The sequence below is a fragment of the Camellia sinensis genome, chromosome 7 (genome assembly GCF_055761805.1).
Source record: "Camellia sinensis isolate YWXY chromosome 7, ASM5576180v1, whole genome shotgun sequence".
Taxonomy (NCBI): Eukaryota; Viridiplantae; Streptophyta; class Magnoliopsida; order Ericales; family Theaceae; genus Camellia; species Camellia sinensis.
In genome coordinates, this window is record NC_138967.1 from 183,696,380 (window position 1) to 183,713,154 (window position 16,775).

General features: G+C 37.7%; 2 protein-coding genes and 1 long non-coding RNA gene across 3 annotated transcripts; all 3 read left to right on the plus strand.

The window, feature by feature from the left end:
- The first annotated feature begins 1,060 nt into the window (after positions 1-1,060).
- On the plus strand, positions 1,061-1,957 carry LOC114279126 (G-type lectin S-receptor-like serine/threonine-protein kinase LECRK3). Its single transcript, XM_082881453.1, has 2 exons — positions 1,061-1,533; positions 1,693-1,957. The coding sequence occupies exons 1-2, from the start codon at positions 1,061-1,063 to the stop codon at positions 1,955-1,957; spliced, it is 738 nt and encodes a 245-aa protein (XP_082737579.1).
- A 1,191-nt stretch (positions 1,958-3,148) lies between these two features.
- LOC145795496 (uncharacterized) lies at positions 3,149-9,596 on the plus strand. Its single transcript, XR_014336525.1, has 3 exons — positions 3,149-3,788; positions 8,576-8,755; positions 9,487-9,596. It is a non-coding gene; the product is annotated as an uncharacterized LOC145795496 (long non-coding RNA).
- Positions 9,597-13,851: 4,255 nt separating this feature from the next.
- LOC114279148 (G-type lectin S-receptor-like serine/threonine-protein kinase LECRK1) lies at positions 13,852-16,477 on the plus strand. The gene has a single exon (XM_028221342.2). It carries the CDS (start codon positions 13,873-13,875, stop codon positions 16,402-16,404), a length of 2,532 nt encoding a protein of 843 aa, XP_028077143.2. The 5' UTR covers positions 13,852-13,872; the 3' UTR covers positions 16,405-16,477.
- The last annotated feature ends 298 nt before the right edge of the window (positions 16,478-16,775 follow it).

Sequence of the window (16,775 nt, forward strand, 5' to 3'; positions counted from 1 at the left end):
TGTGTGACTTACCATGCGGCAAGGAACATGTCACCTCTTCGGACTCGCCCCAAAAGACGTTTGGGGCCCACTCAATTTTGGGCTCAAGATGGCCCAAAATAAGCCTTATAAAACCAATTTTTCCAACAGAGAGAACTTACCTGTTTGTATTGCGGCAGTGGCAGTGTGATTTGCAATGGTGGTGGTGGTGACTTACGGTGAGCGACTGTAGTGAGGTGAGGTTTGGTGGTGACTTGTTCTGTGTGTGTTTGTGTGTGTGTGTGTGTGTGTGTGTGAGAGAGAGAGAGAGAGAGAGAGAGAGAGAATGAAAGAACCCCTGTTTTAAAAAATACTGAAAAAAACTGGACGCCATCTTTTGATGTTTCCCTCTAAAATTTATATACCTTTGGCGACTAAACTTGTTGTTTGTCACCAAAAGTTAATTTATAACGACTAATTTATTTAGTGGCCAAACATTTAACTAACAACGACTAATATTTTAGTTGTCAAAAGTAGCCATTTTGGCAACTAAACATATTTTGGTCACCGAAAAGAAATATTCACCGACCAAAATTTTCGTCACCAAATATAAAAGCAAAAATTTATACTTTTTATTAATGACTAAATTATTTTAGCAGGCAAAAATTACCTTATAGCGACTAAAAATTTTTTAGTCACCGAAAATAAATATTTGCCGACCAAAACTTTGGTCGCCAAAGTTTAATAGCAAACATTATGCTAACTTTTTGGCGACTAAATTTATTTTAATAGCCAAAAAGTGGTATACCACGACTAACAAAAATTTTAGTAGCCTAAAACATGATCTAATGCCGACTAAAACAATTATTAGTCGCCTATTGTGGCATATTTAGCGACTAATTTTTTTTAGTCGCCAATAATTAAGATATTGCTACTAAAAAAAATTAGTAGCTAAAAACCATATTGAACGGCGACCAATGTAATTTTTAGTCGCCTATTCTACAACTTTTGGTGACTAAAAAAAGTATAGTCGCCAAAAGTGTAAATTGTTGTAGTGAGGTTGTTGCAATATGGAAACTCCTGCATTACAGAGAAGCTCACCATGCAATTGTTTTCATATAGTGAGCTAAAAAAAGCAACCAATGGGTTCAAAGAAGAGCTGGGAAAGGGGTCATTCGGAGCAGTTTACAAAGGCACTTTGTACAAAGGAAAGATGTTGATTGCAATGAAGAGACTTGAGAAGGTTGTGGAAGAAGGTGAAAGAGAGTTTCAGGCAGAGATGCGCGTAATCGGAAGAAGGCACCATAGAAACTTGGTCCCGTTGCTTGGATACTGTATTGAGGGTTCTAAAAGGCTTTTGGTTTACGAGTACATGAGCAATGGCTCTCTTGCAGAACTTCTTTTCAAATCTACAAGGCGCCCAGATTGGAAAGAGAGAATTGGAATTGCCCTAAATGTTGCGAGAGGGATCCTCTATCTATATGAAGAGTGTGAGACTCCTATAATTCATTGCGATATAAAGCCTCAAAACATATTGATCGATGAGTTTTGGAATGCAAAAACCTCCGACTTTGGGTTGGCCAAGTTGTTGATGCCTGATCAAATGAGGACCTTTACTGGAGTTAGGGGGACTACGGGATACTTGGCTCAAGAATGGTAGAGAAACAACCCCATATCGGTCAAAGCTAATGTTTACAGTTATGGGATAGTGTTGTTGGAAATTGTTTGTTGCAGAAAAAACTTGGAAGTTAATGTATCAACTCCAAAAGAGGTGGTTCTCTCTAATTGGGTCTATAGGTGCTTTGTTGGGAGGGAGTTGAACAAGTTTACTGTTGTGGGTGATGAAGAAGTTCACATGAAGACACTAGAGAACATGGTTAAAGTGGGACTCTGGTGCATTCAAGATGAACCAACTCTTCGTCCTTCCATGAAAAGTGTAGTTATGATGCTTGAAGGCATTACTGATATATCAATCCCTTCATGTCGAACTACGTACTAATGCTTCTAGTTCAAAAAAAAAAAAAAAAAAAACTACATACTAATGGATGTCATCTATAGAAGTTCATTAATAATATACCAGCATCATTTTCTGTTAGAGATCAAGGATTAGCAATTCTAGAATGGACCATGTGACTGCAATAATATTTATTTGAAGGATATCTTAGTATATAATTAATTGTTGCTTATGTATAATCTATTAATGAAGTTATGTAATTTTAATAATTTCCTCTCTTAAAGTAAATGTGCAAATAGTTTGCAATGATAAATTTCAATGTTGTTGTTGTAAGGGAGTTTTTTTGATAAGTTTCCTTTCTAAGAGTTTTATTCCATTCAACTTATATTCTTTTTAACTATTTCATTATGTCCTATTTAAGGTAAGAAGACCAAAACACCCTCAATCTGCTGCCCCCATTAATGTTGATTGTCATTATGTTTTGGTAGTACCCATAATCATTCCTATTCCCCATATCTTCACTCTAAAAAAATGCATTAACTATACACCACTATTTAATGTTGATATATATTACACATAAAAAATTAAACATGGTTCTTTAATGATTATCATTATGTTTTAGTAGTTCCCATGTATCCAAATATTGATTGTATATGATGGCGTGAATGTCCACATTAGATGACATGAATGTGAATGTTCACATCAGATGACGTGTGATAAAGGTGATGTTAAGGTTCATATCAGCATTGCATCAAATTACACAACCACAAGCCTCAACTTTTATTTGAATACAAACATGACTATACGTGATGACATGAATGTGAATATTCACATCAGATTAGAGAGAATGTTTACATTATTTTTAATATGTTGTTAATTAAAAATATATTCACATTATATAATAATATAAAATAATAACATCAATGTTATTTAATTTGTGTATGAAATTTCTTATGCCTTGGTTATTTTCCTTCTCTCTCCTCCCCCAACATTAAATATCAATATTAAATATAAGAGTATAAGAGTCTAAGAAAAGAGTGTAAATCAAGAAAAAAGACTTTATGGAATAAAACTATAAATACATGGGACTAAGTGGGTTAAAAAATTTCTTCATGGACTTGGATTAGAACACTTCTAAATAAGATTTATCAATAAAAATTCCTTGTTGTAATCGAAGTATTGTCGTTTGGTGATGATGAACAGACCTTGCTGAATCGATTGGAGTTTAATAATCGACCCAGCCCCAAGCTTCTTTTCCATACTCCATCTATGATATGTTGGTCATGACCCATTAACAAACATAGCATTGATTCCATTGAGTTCCGTTCATTGAATCACCCACAAAAACTACTTTCTTCCCTCTGATAAATTCCGGCATTTTTGTTGCATTGAACCTAAGGAAAATAACAATATATATATATATATTGGTAAGTTCTTTTCCCAAATCTGCCCCATTATTGATCTCAAAAAAATATACTTCTGAATCAAATGTTAAAGCATAACCCATCTGGATTCTCAAGGCCACAAATTCCAAAACCCACTTGTTAAATTGTTATCTTTCTTGTGAAATCAATCGGACCACATAAAACCCATTTTCTGGAATTCCCCAAATTCGTTTTTTGTTTTTTTTGGGGGCTTCAATCATAGCCCCCAAAACCGCAATAATTATCTTTGGAATTTGAGGTGTGTGGTTGGATAAGTTGAAAATGCTGTGACCCTTAAGCAAGAAAAGAGAGATGTGGTTCCAGATACTTGTTTTCTGATTTGGGTTTCTGTTAGAAAAATCTTCAAGCTTTCTTTGATGGCTTCTCATGGGTGCCCTCCAGCTCCAGGGCTTGTGTTCCACCCTGAACTGGTTTCGGGCAGGGATTCTAAGGTAGATAATTGGTTGATTCATATGTTCGTGATTTGATTTTATTGAATTTGTATATCTGGGTATTTGTGATTTTGTTGGAATTTACTTTTATTTTAGCGAGGTTGATGATGAGTTGTTGTGTTGTGACTGTTAATGTAAAATGTAAATTGTAAAATGTAAACTACCACCCACCTACCACCTCCACTACCACTCACTCCACCTACCACCTCCACTACCACCTACACCTACTACCATCTTCTCCTCTATATATATATAGGAATTGTAATATACAGACACATCAATCAATATATACATATCAATCAATAATATACATCAATTTATTTTAACATGGTATCAGAGCAAGGTTAACAACCTAGTCATTCTGCTTCACCGGCGGGCGGCAGTCTCGCCTTGGCCGCCCGCCGGACCTCTACACCTACCTTCACTCAGCAGCCGCAGAAGCCGTGCTCCTATCCCATTTTTAATCATCAACCTCATCTAGCTCCTCAGTCAGCAAGTCGTGCTCCTCCTCCGCAGAAGCACCGTGCCGCCGCTACCAACACACACCATTACTTTGCGGGAGGAGGGTCTCTTCTCTCTCTCATGGCGATGAACACCACCGAAGCCTCGTGGAGCTGCTCCAAAGCAGATGCAGCTTCTTCCCCAGCCGACTCAGTTTCCATCCGAAGGGACTGAATATCTTCGCCTCCGCCGTCCGATCCAAACCCTTCCCCGTCGATCACAAGCACGGGATCTACCTCGTCCTTCCTTCCGTGGACGTCACCATGCAGGATTTCTATCGCGCCGTTTGCGGCTTCCACTACTTCACTTCAAAGCTGGCCTCACTGACCCACACTCCAAACTCACATCATGGAACGAAGACGACGACAATCGCTGCAACTGGGTCGGCATCCAATGCGATCCGAGGACTAATCGGGTCTCGGAGCTCCAACTCCATGGCTTCTCTCTTTCGGGCCATATCGGAAGAAGCCTTTTGCGATTGCAGTTCCTCCGAGTCCTATCTTTGTCCAACAACAATTTCTCAGGAACAATCAATCCCATTCTGTCTCTCTGTCTCTCTGCCACCATGGGCGAGAACTCTAGCTGGAAAACAAAGCCCCACCACCGAACAAGCCCACCACCACAAACCACCTCAACAACCATGTCCGACCTATTGCAAGCTCGGCACCCAAAAAGCATATCTGCTGGAACTGAACCCGTCTTCACACCAGGGCCCGGGCCAATCAGTCCATTACGGCTAGCACAATCTGTGTGCGTCCAATGAAAACACAAATCACAACCAATCCATCGGCAAGTGTTCACTTCAATCTGTGTGCGTCCAATGAGAACACAAATCACAACCAATCCATCTGTGGTAGGAGTGCACACAGAACTCACAACCAGTCCCAGTTTTTTTTTTTTTTTATCACCCACCAACCCCACTCCATTTTCTTTCATTATAGCTACCCAATCCACCGCCCACTTTCTTTTTTTTTATTTTATCACACAAACTCTCTCTCTCTCGTCCCTTTTTTTTTTTTTTCCACTAGCCCCACTTTCATATTTCCCTTCCTTTAAAACCACACTTTATTTTTTATTATAAAAGCCATTAGATAATTCATATGTACATCTGCAACTTCTGGATACACACACCAAACACAAAAAAAAAAAAAAAAAAACATCCACCGCCCAAACTTTATTTTTTTATTATAAGCTTCATTGGTGCTCTTGCTTCGCCCTGTTCCCCACTCCCACCTTTATTCTTTTTATTCATCCTTCATCACCATGCTCAAAAAAAAAAAAAACAAAAAAAAAAAAGTCACAACCCAACACAATTTACAAATTTGCACACTCACACATATTTTATTCATCTCAGGGATCAACCCCGATCACCATTTTACACAAAAAAAAAAAAAAAAAAACAAAACAAAAAAAACAAAAAAACAAAAAAAAAAAAAACAAAAAAAAAACAAAACAAAACAACACAAAATACAAACAAACAACCACATTCACAGGTGAGTTTTTCTTCTCTACTCTGCCGCCGGTCTTTTCTTCTTGCCTCCGTCCTGGCGGCCCTTGCCGGTGTTGCCTCCGTGTTTCCCACTCCACTGGACATGATCACTCCTCTCTGCTCCTCCACTGCAGCATATGGCGGCCCTCCAAATCGGAACATCACGGTGGCCTTCCGCTTCAGCTCCTTGTTTTCCGCCTTTAGCACACTTATCTCTGCTCGCGCATCCTTATACATGCGTTGGAGCAGCGCCAGTTGGGCGTTTAACTGCTGCATCTCATTTGTCCTACTCTGCAGCCGGTTCGACAAATTTGTAACCGCAGTCATGGTTTCCACACATGACTTCAAAGTATACTGATTGGCCTCCACATCTGACTTCACTGCCATTCTTTGCTCCACCGACCGCATCGAAAAGTTCAACGGAGCAAACTCCGGGGCGCTTGGTTGAGGTTCCAGTGCCACCGCACCAGTTCTCTCTCTTGTTGACTCGTTGAGGTCGGGAAAGAGGGTGAGCAGACTGCGGGAAGACGAAGCCATTTTCTGGGCTACAAAATGTTCCACAGTTTCTCTCTCCGAAGAGGCAGAGTTTTTTTTCGAGAAGGGTTGGTTTCAGAGGTTTCAGACTGGTATGCACAGCCTTCGCTTCAACCTTGGTTTAAATAGCCAGGGCCAGCCACGCGCATCGCGCGCCTCTTGACGCCAGACAAACGGGCACGCCAGCCAAGGCACTCACGTGCCTCGCCATCATATCTGGCACGCCTTTTGATGGCACACCTTTTGACAGATTGGGCACGCCTTTTGAGGGCACGACTTTTGAGGGCTCGATATATATCTACATGTATATTTTTTGGGCAGCCTATCTACACACTCATCCAGTGTCTTCTACAACGGTCAGCTTTATCAATCCCTTTGTTTCAACCTCAAATAGGTTTCTATCTTCACACCTATTTGAGTTTGAGGGGGGGTTATACATATATCATGGTGAGCACGGTTACACACCCTGCGAACCACCCAAGCCACCCCATGGCGCACTCCCTAAGTCGCCCCCTTGGTGCACCACCATATCCTGCTACACCGGTCCGACATGACCCCGTAAACTGTCTTCTACATCGGTCCGACATGACCCCGTAAACTGTCTTCTACATTGGTCCGACATGACCCCGTAAACTGTCCTTCTACAACGGTCCGACATGACCCCGTAAACTGTCCCGACATTGATTCCGGTCAGCTTCTACAACGGTCCGACATGACCCCGTAAACTGTCTTCTACATCGGTCCGACATGGCCCCATAAACTGTCTTCTACATCGGTCTGACACGACCACACAGTGTCTGCTACAACGGTCCGACATGACCCCGTAAACTGTCTGCTACAACGGTCCGACATGACCCCATAAACTGTCTGCTACATCGGTCTGACACGACCATACCGTGTCTCCTATCCTGTTTCATTTTATTTATCAGTTTACTTTTCTGTTTTGTTACTCTCTCCAAACTCAAGTTGGCTAGTACCTATCCTCCTTGAGTTTGAGGGGGGCTGTTAATGTAAAATGTAAATTGTAAAATGTAAACTACCACCCACCTACCACCTCCACTACCACTCACTCCACCTACCACCTCCACTACCACCTACACCTACTACCATCTTCTCCTCTATATATATATAGGAATTGTAATATACAGACACATCAATCAATATATACATATCAATCAATAATATACATCAATTTATTTTAACAGTGACGATTAGGGTTGTTGATTTATGGCAATCCTGTGATTTACTTTCATGTTGAACAAGTCATTTGAGTTCGATGATATATAGGTTGCTCACGTATATTATATGTATCTATATCAAATCTTCGTTGGTATTTTGTTTATGATTCTCCTGGATTAATTGAATAAGGTTGGTATGGGATTGAATTAATTATGAAGCACAAATGCTTCTAGAAGCGAGTCATATCCATACAGATAATCGGATAATTGTGGATGTGCATATGATATTTTCTAAACTATTTGATATTTGAATTTAATTTTGACAAGTAACCCATACTTTTTGGGTATTTTAAATCACGTACCATAGTAGTTTTCCAATATTATAAGGAGAAAAAAGTGAGATTAAAGAGTAGTTTACTTTATTCAGAATTTATCGAATAAACATATCCTTAGTTGTAATATATATATGTCTTATATCTATATCTATACTGATAAATAAGAAGTTTTAATGATATTAAAATTGGATTTTAATAACTAAACAAGCAAGTTGCATACGACACTTTCACATATAACACTTTTTGTTAATTTGTTCACTAGATAATCTCCACATTAAAGTTGGATTGAAATCATTGTTTCAATGGGACTGTGTTCCTAATCTCATATTTGGATGTCGTCCAAACCTCTTGTCAGGTTGATGTCTTTTTGCCTTAAGAAGATTCATTCCTGATGTATTTGTTGTGCAAAATTTTCTTGACTGAATTAAGCCCGTTATTGGTTGGATTCTTTATATCTGCAAGGCTATGGTTCTGCACCACTATTCTTGTTTCCATATCTATTCACGTGTCTTTAGTAATTTGACAGCCATGTTTTGTTGCTTTGAACTCTATTTATTTTCTCTATATATCACAGTGCCAATTTCATTCTGAGAATACAACTCTTTAGATATTTAATTAGTTCCATTTACATGTTTAAGATTATCTTAGTGCAACCAACCTGGTCCTAATATCACGGTGATAATGTCTTGAATGTTTGATTATGTTTCTTTAATTGATTAATGAATTCTGTATTATCTGAGGTTATTGCAGGATTGTCCATCTTTTTATCATATTCCTGGATCGAGACATGATATGATAAGTTTAGATACCCTTAATATGAGCCACATCAGAGTGAGGAGCCATGGAAACCCATAAGTGGATTTTCGGAGACTACCCAACTTGTCAAGGTTGACTCAGCCATTACAAGGCCTGTACTTATCGATGTGCAAGGTTCATAACTGGCTACTTTCTCTTTACTTTTTACTGTTTGAATGTCATTTTACTGTTAATATTGCTATGAATTTTCATAAATATGGGGAGGTTTGAAAACTATGCGAAATCAAGCGACACAATTGTCTACTCTGTAGGCCAATGCATTGGTGATGAGCCCACTTTGTAACATATATAAGGTCATTTCACCAAATTCAACTACTGTTGTGAATGAATTTTTTGTTCTTATTTGTGGAAGTCACTTGTTCATAGTTAATAAATCAGTATGTCTTAATCAGATGGAGAGTTTGTGTTGATAGGCTGCTTGAATTATTGATCCGAAGATTTAGTTACTTACAAAGTTACAAGTTATTGCTATTATGTAGTAAACCAATTCACTTCCAAATATGACATATTCATGAGAAGACAGTAGTGAATGTGTTAATGTCAGTTTGAGTAGAAAGAGTAACAAAGAACAACGTAGGAACCAGGCACCGGCAGAAAAAGGGAGTTGCCTGATTGGGTTATAGAAATAAATATGAGGAATACACTTGAGATTGGTTTGATCTATAAAATATGGACTATTGATTTGTGCGTCAAAGATGTAAAGCATCAGAATTTAGTAACGTGATTCATATTTCATGTTGACAATTCCTCTTTATGTGTTGCTTACTCTTTTTTTTTTTTTTTACATTTTTGTATTGCTGTATTATGCTCTGAAATCTTATATTCCTTAATTACTTTGGTTGCAGACACTCACCCAAACTCAGTAATGTTCAGCTTTGGGATTGGTGAACAATGCTCAAGACATGACAAAATTATGCAGTTCCTCACGTCTGGGTCAAATGAAGTAAAAGGATGCACTACGCCAAAATTGGGCATTAGCGGCGGTTTTTTACCGCCGTTAAAGGCTGTAAAACCGCCGTTAAAGCCTTTAACGGCGGTTTCGTTACCGCCGTTTATGCGCGTGTCGGAAAAAGTACAACCGTCATAAAAAGGTAAATTACCGTCGTTAAAAGTCGACCAAAAACGGCGGTTCTTTACCGCCGTAAATAGGTTCAAATTTTTCAAAAAATAATTCTTTCTTCTTGCACTCCCCAAGTCTTGAACCCTCAACCTCTCATCCACCCACACCAACCACTCCACCACAGCCACTCTTCATGGAATATATTTCCTAAATAAATATTTAAACATTACTTTTACTTTATTGTAGATGGTCATATTCAACCCTAGCCGCACGTGGTCACCACTCACCGGAGCTCCGCCGGAGCTCGGCCGACAAAGACCGCCGTCATTAACGGCGGTAATGAGAGGGCTTTAGCGGCGGTTTCATTACCGCCGTTTAAAAATGGCTTTAGCGGCGATTTTTTAACGGCGATTTCATTACCGCTGTTAAAGGGTCATTACCGGCGGTTTTGTTAACGACGGTAACGAAAACCGCCGTTAAAGATACATTAACGGCGGTTTCGTTACCGCCGTTAATAGTATCTTTAAACGGCGGTAACGAAACTGCCGTTAAAAAAACCGCCGTTAATGCCCTGTTTTGGCGTAGTGATATGAACTGGATTAAGCATTAACAAGAAATAATCTATATGGTGCTGAGGTTCAGCCTTCCCTTATTTACCATCCAAGTAATGAATTTTTTGCCCCACTGCCTCTCTTGGAGCTTGTTGGGGATTTGGCCCGTAATCAAAGATTGAACTTAACCCAGATGGATGAGTCTGATTCACAGGTGATAGCACTGAGTTGAAGGATATACTTTCAATTGTGGCTGAGCATTACTTGTCTATGAACTCAAGCTAAGCATAACCCATTAGACGTGGTACAAATTAGTTTTAGGGGCGGTACAAATTAAATTTTTGGTGTGGTTAAAATTTCCTTTTGGATATTAAATTTGATTAACCCTCTATTATGTATAGAATTACATTATTGAGGTTGGATTGTACTTGGTTCGTATGGAATTTGTATTACATTTAGAATAGGACGTTCAATATGAATTTTTTGGATGGTTGGAAGTGAAATGTGTGCATGTTGTCGAATGGTTGATAATATATTCAGTATTGATGGATTATATTGTTTATACAAGGTCCAGGTTGCACTAATAATGGATACAGGTAGTTCAGAAATTTAAAAAAAAAATATTTAACGTAGTATTTGGTGACTAAATATGTTGGTAGCTAAAAATCAAGGAAGAAACTATTGCTGACTAAGGGGTTGTTTGGGGTGTCCTAAATAAGTGCACTTTTTATCTTTTTAGACTAAAAAGTTGAGGAAAAAAATATGATTGTTTGGGTTAACTTTTTGACTTTTTATAGAAAAATGTGTATTAAAAAATTATATAAATTAGTGTGTAGGGAAAAATTAGGATTGAGAGTTGTGCAGCTGTAATTTTTGACTTTTGATGAATAGTGATAACTTTTTAACTTTTTGAGTAACTTTTTGACTTTTTGATAACTTCCCAAACTTGGCCTAAATATTTTAGTCACGAAAAACACGCAATCCTTTGGCGACTAAAATGCTTGGTAAAAACTAATGAAATGAAAATTAAGAGGCTTTTGGAGACTAAAGTTTGTAGTCGGTAATAGTAACGACGACTAAACTATTTGGTCGCTAAATGTATGTATTATATTACCCGGCTAAAATGTGTAGTTACAAAATGTATTATTATCTGCGACAAAAAATCTGTTAGTGACTAAAAATTTAGACTCTAATAGTTGAATTCAATTTATGTGAGAACTTTTGACAACTAATATTTTAGTCGCCAAAATATAATCTTTGCTGACTAACCAAAGTTTAGTACCCAAACGTTCACTTTCGGGGATGAATGTTTGAGTCTCCAAAATGTAACCTTTGCAGACTAACCATAGTTTAGTAGCCAAACGTTCACTTTCGGCGACTAAAAAAAATTTAGTTGCCAATACTGTCACCGACAGGGTATAAGCGGCGACCCTGGCGACAAAAAAAAAAAAATAGTCGCTAATGAGTTTCAGCGACCAAAAATTAGGCTTTTGGTAACCACTATTTTAGTAGCCAAAAGTGGCATTTCCTGTAGTGCCACTGGAAGAAGAAAGAGATGCGACAGAGGAGGAGAGAATTGCCAGAGAAGGAGGAAGTGATGGTGACAGGCGGCGGCAGCGACAATGTCTAGGGTTAGGGTTTGTGGGGTGGGGTGGTATGGATTGAGAAATGATTGATTTGTGTAAAGGTTAAAAATATAACCGACTAAAAAGATAAAATTGTAATAAATTTTGTTTTTGAAGGAAATGATATGTATGGAGAGAATTGAAGGTATGTAAATAGAATTTATGGATTGAACTTAATACCTAACAAGTATTGCTCCAAATTAAATTAATTAATAGGTCTACATGTTTTATTTTATCCAATCTATTCATTCATGATTCTCAAATTCTCACAACAAAACTACTCTTAGCAGCAAAAAGCACAAATTTTAAAACTATATATCCATAAAAATTTCATCCACAACTTGTCAAATAATAAATTTAACCAGTAGAACTAGTAATCGTGTCAATTTAAAGGTGGAAGCAAAATTTAACCTTAGTTTTAAATATGGGCCCTTTTCGGACAATGTGTTTTAGACCTTTCAAAGTCCATTTGTCAGACCCACTTTTTTTTTTTCCTTTCATTTAAAAAAAAAAAATTATTCTTAGTCAAGAGCCCCATCAATTTGTCCAAATGAATAATTTTAGGGGATTTACTCACCAATCCCATTGGCCAGATTTATTAATCTATAAATCTTGATCATTTTTTTACCTGTTAATGTTCTCAAAAAGTATTGTAACAAAATAAACATTTCTGATCTCATTGGCCAGACTTATTAACCTATAAATCTTGATCATTTTTTTTTTATCTAGTAATATTGTCAAAAAGTGTTGGAACAAAATAAATATTTTCGAATTTATTGATATATTAAAAAAAAGTGTTCAGGACTTTTAAATATCTAAACTCATCACATAGAACTAACTCATAATTTACCGATAATTTTTTATGGATACTAACACTATAACTAAAAGTGCAAGAGATCATATATATATTGTGATTAATTTAAAAAAATTAATAATACTTGGACATCTAATGATATTTGGACACATTTATTTGAGTTTTAGACAATCGGATCTCATTTACACATGAATAGTTTAAAAATCATCATATAATAAAAAATAATATTCTTTTACAGTCTTCTAATAACCTTTAAAATTGGGAGACGTTGGAAAATAAAAAATAAAAAAATTTACTAGGCCATTTGACAATAATATTGTTCCTTTTTTTTGCCTAGCTATTTGAAATGAAGTCTTTATTTTTGAATTTTAGACAAGAAAATCTTTTTATTTTATAGGCCTTTGGATAATAAGTATTTTTAAACTTTGCTCTTTGAACTAAGGTAGTTTTTGGTTCATTGAAATAAAAGTAGAATCGAATGATTATTTTAACATAATGTTCATTATCACATTTGATTTATTGAAAAAATAATAAAAAACAGAATTATTCATTATAAAAGTAGTGTTTGGCTCTGGAATGGTGGAATGAAATAAACATTCCATGTCATGTTTAGTTTATTAAAAAAATAACGAAAAAAAAATTACAAATGAAATTATTATTTAGCATTAAAAAAGAATTGTCATTTCATTATATTCAACTTTTATTCTAATGAACCAAATGTAATATAAGAGTGTAAAAATATGAGGCAAAATAAATTATAAAATCAGGAAAAAGTTTATCACTTTAATTATTAATATTGATAAATTTTCCCACTGATTTATAATTTGTTTTGAAAATTAACACTGAATGACAATATTTTCAAAAAAATAAAAATAAAAATAATAATAATAATAATAACAAGAAAGGAAAGAGATCTTAGGCAACCGCCTATCTAAGTGTGCTGTAATTTTTCATTGGTAAAACGACCCCATAATACTCCACGAAGTGTTTAATAATTTTTATGTTAGCACAGAGGTTGTTGGTCTGCTTTTGTTTCTTGTGCTTTTTTCTTTTTTCGTTTTTAATAAGAAAAAAAGATGTTCTGAGGCCTAGGCGATGGAAAAAAATGTCTATATTAGCTGTATGCTCTATTAGTGCTTCTACAAACAAATAACAAAACTCTCTCTCTCTCCCTATCTCTCATGGCTTCTATTTTTGTTGCTGTGCTGTTGATCTTCTTTATTCCCTTTGCAGCCATAGAAGCTCAAAAAAAGGCCTCCAATCTAATAAAATTGGGTTCTTCTCTGTTCCCCATCAGCAAACCCAATTCATGGCTCTCACCTTCTGGCCTTTTCGCATTCGGTTTCTACCCAGAAAAGAACGGATTTGCAGTAGGAATATGGATAATTGGCCACCCAAACAACACTGTTGCCTGGACTGCAAATCGAGACTACCCACCCGTGTCCTCAAACTCCACAATTGAGTTTACCAGAGATGGTAGGCTCATTCTAAAACTTACCCAGCAAGGCACAGAGTTGGATATTGCTCATGTCATTGCTGACAGGCGTGCTGTCTCTGCTTATCTGCTCGACTCTGGCAATTTCGTGTTGGAAAACGATTCTTCTGTTATTTGGCAAAGCTTTGATTTCCCAACTGACACCATACTAGGAAGCCAAACTCTGTACTATTATACAGGGCTAGTTTCTAGTGTGTCAAGTTCATCAGACCACTCAAGTGGCCGTTATTGTCTTCAAATGCACTTGCAGTACTATGGAGATCAAATGGAGTACTATGGAAATCTCATCGCCTACCCAGTAAACAGTACTTTTTTGGATGCTTACTGGTCCTTTGTTCCAGGAATGGGTGTGGTCTTGAACTTGAACCTCAATTTTAATGGTATTCTCTACCTAGGTAAGAATATTTCCCATATACAACAGACTTTGGCAAAAAGCTCAGCCTATGATACTGCAACTGTAATAATTTACCGTGCAACGCTTGATGATGATGGGATTTTTAGGTTGTATTCACACAGATTTGCGAGCAATACGAGCCCAATCGTGTCGATGGAGTGGTCTGCGATGCAGGATCACTGCCAAGTCCATGGTTTCTGTGGATTAAACAGTTTCTGCTCGCGCAACAGCTCTGAAGCAAACTGTTATTGTTATCCTGGTTTTGTTCCTTTCAACCCCAGTAAAATGGTCCTGGGTTGCTATAGGAATTTTACCAAACAACATTGCAATAGCGAAGAATCCTTTCGTTTAGTGAACATTACTAGTTTGGAGAATTTAAGGTTTGGAGACCACGCTTACTCTGTTGTACCGATGCAGAAGAAGGAAGATTGCGGGAAATATTGCCTAGAAGATTGTAATTGCGCAGCAGCACTGCATTTTAGCGGACAACGCAGAAAACATAAGCTTCCTTTGAGATATGGTATAAGAAATTTGAGTGATTCGGCAACAGCTTTTGTCAAGATAAGTTCCAAAACAGGTGTTCAACCTAAAATTCCCAATCAATTAGTCACCGGTAGTTCATACACTCCAATAGTCGTGACTGAAAACAAAGGACATCTGATTTCGATTCTTGCTGCAAGTCTGGGTTCCCTTGCGTGCCTCTGTATTGTCATAGCAAGTTCTAGTTTCCTTGTGTATAGGCACCGAGTTCACAAGTACAAGAAATTGTCGGACAATGCAAAATTAGGCCTAACAACTGAAGAGTTCAGTTTGCGGTCATTTTCTTACAACGAGCTTGAAGAAGCGACACAAGGTTTCAAGGAAGAGTTGGGTAAGGGTTCGTTTGGAACAGTTTATAAAGGGACTCTATCTGGGGGCGGTAACAAAAATATCGTTGTTGCTGTTAAGAGACTAGAGAATGTTCCGGAGGAAGATGGAGACAGCCACAGGGAGTTCCGGTTCCAAACAGAGGTGACTACAATCGGGCGAACACATCATAGGAACTTGGTTCGATTACTTGGTTTTTGCGTGGAGGGTCGGAGGAAGCTTCTTGTCTATGAGTACATGAGTAATGGCTCGGTTGCAAATGTTTTGTTCAAAGCAACCGATCATCAGAGACGTCTTGGTTTTAAAGAAAGAGTGAGGATTGTTCTTGATATCGCTAGAGGGATTCTCTATCTACATGAAGAATGTGAAGCCTGTATCGTTCACTGTGGTATAAAGCCTCAAAACATACTCATGGATGATTCTTGGACTGCGAAGATCTCTGATTTTGGTTTGGCAAAGCTTTTACTGCCAAATCATATGAAAAGCATTACAGGACAATCCAGAGGGGTAACAGTAACCGCTGGCCTGGTGTCATCTTACTTGGCACCCGAGTTTCAGGGGCAGCAGCAACAACAGCAACAGCAACGGTGGAAGCAAGACTTGATATCGGTAAAAGCGGACATATACAGCTTTGGGGTAGTGTTGTTGGAGGTTATCTGTTGCAGGAGGAACATAGAGGTTAACGTGTCCAATGCAGATGAGATAATTCTTTCTACTTGGGTATACAAATGCTTTGTGGCCGGAGAGTTGTATAAGCTTGTTGGGGATGAATGGAATGAAGAAATTAGCAGAGACTTGAAGACATTGGAAAGAATGGTAAAGGTGGGATTATGGTGTGTTCAAGATGATCCTGGTCTGCGCCCTTCCATCAAGAGTGTCATCTTGATGCTGGAAGGAACCATGAACATATCGGTCCCCCTACACCCGTCCCCAGGTTCCTTTCAGCATAATCCATGATCGATCTATGTCCCCCGTTTCCCTTCTGCATAATCCATGGTCGATCCATGTTTGTTAGAAGAAACCATGTATGTGTTTGTTTGTTATTGTTTGCATGTGTGTGATTGTGCGCATGAGTGTACGTGTTGCCTTTTAATTATGTACTTTCTAAAAAAATAAATAAATATTACTTAGATTGAAAGCTAGAATAGAAAAAACAAAACAAAAAATAATATGTGCTCTGTGCAAGTGCAATATGTAACACACAAGTTATGCTTGCACTGGGCACAAAATACACTTGCACCTATGCACATTTTGTACTTGCACCGAGCATAAGTGACACTAGCATCAAATTGTGTTTTGCAACACCGAGGGTTGTGGATTTGGGGTCT

What these genes read in the sequence shown, in the direction of transcription:
- LOC114279126 (XM_082881453.1), top strand. Translation starts at nt 1,061, where the DNA reads ATGCAATTGTTTTCATATAGTGAGCTAAAAAAAGCAACCAATGGGTTC. An exon ending in GCAAAAACCTCCGACTTTGG is followed by an intron (nt 1,534 to 1,692) that starts GTTGGCCAAGTT and finishes TGTTTGTTGCAG; the next exon opens with AAAAAACTTGGAAGTTAATG.
- LOC114279148 (XM_028221342.2), top strand. Translation starts at nt 13,873, where the DNA reads ATGGCTTCTATTTTTGTTGCTGTGCTGTTGATCTTCTTTATTCCCTTT.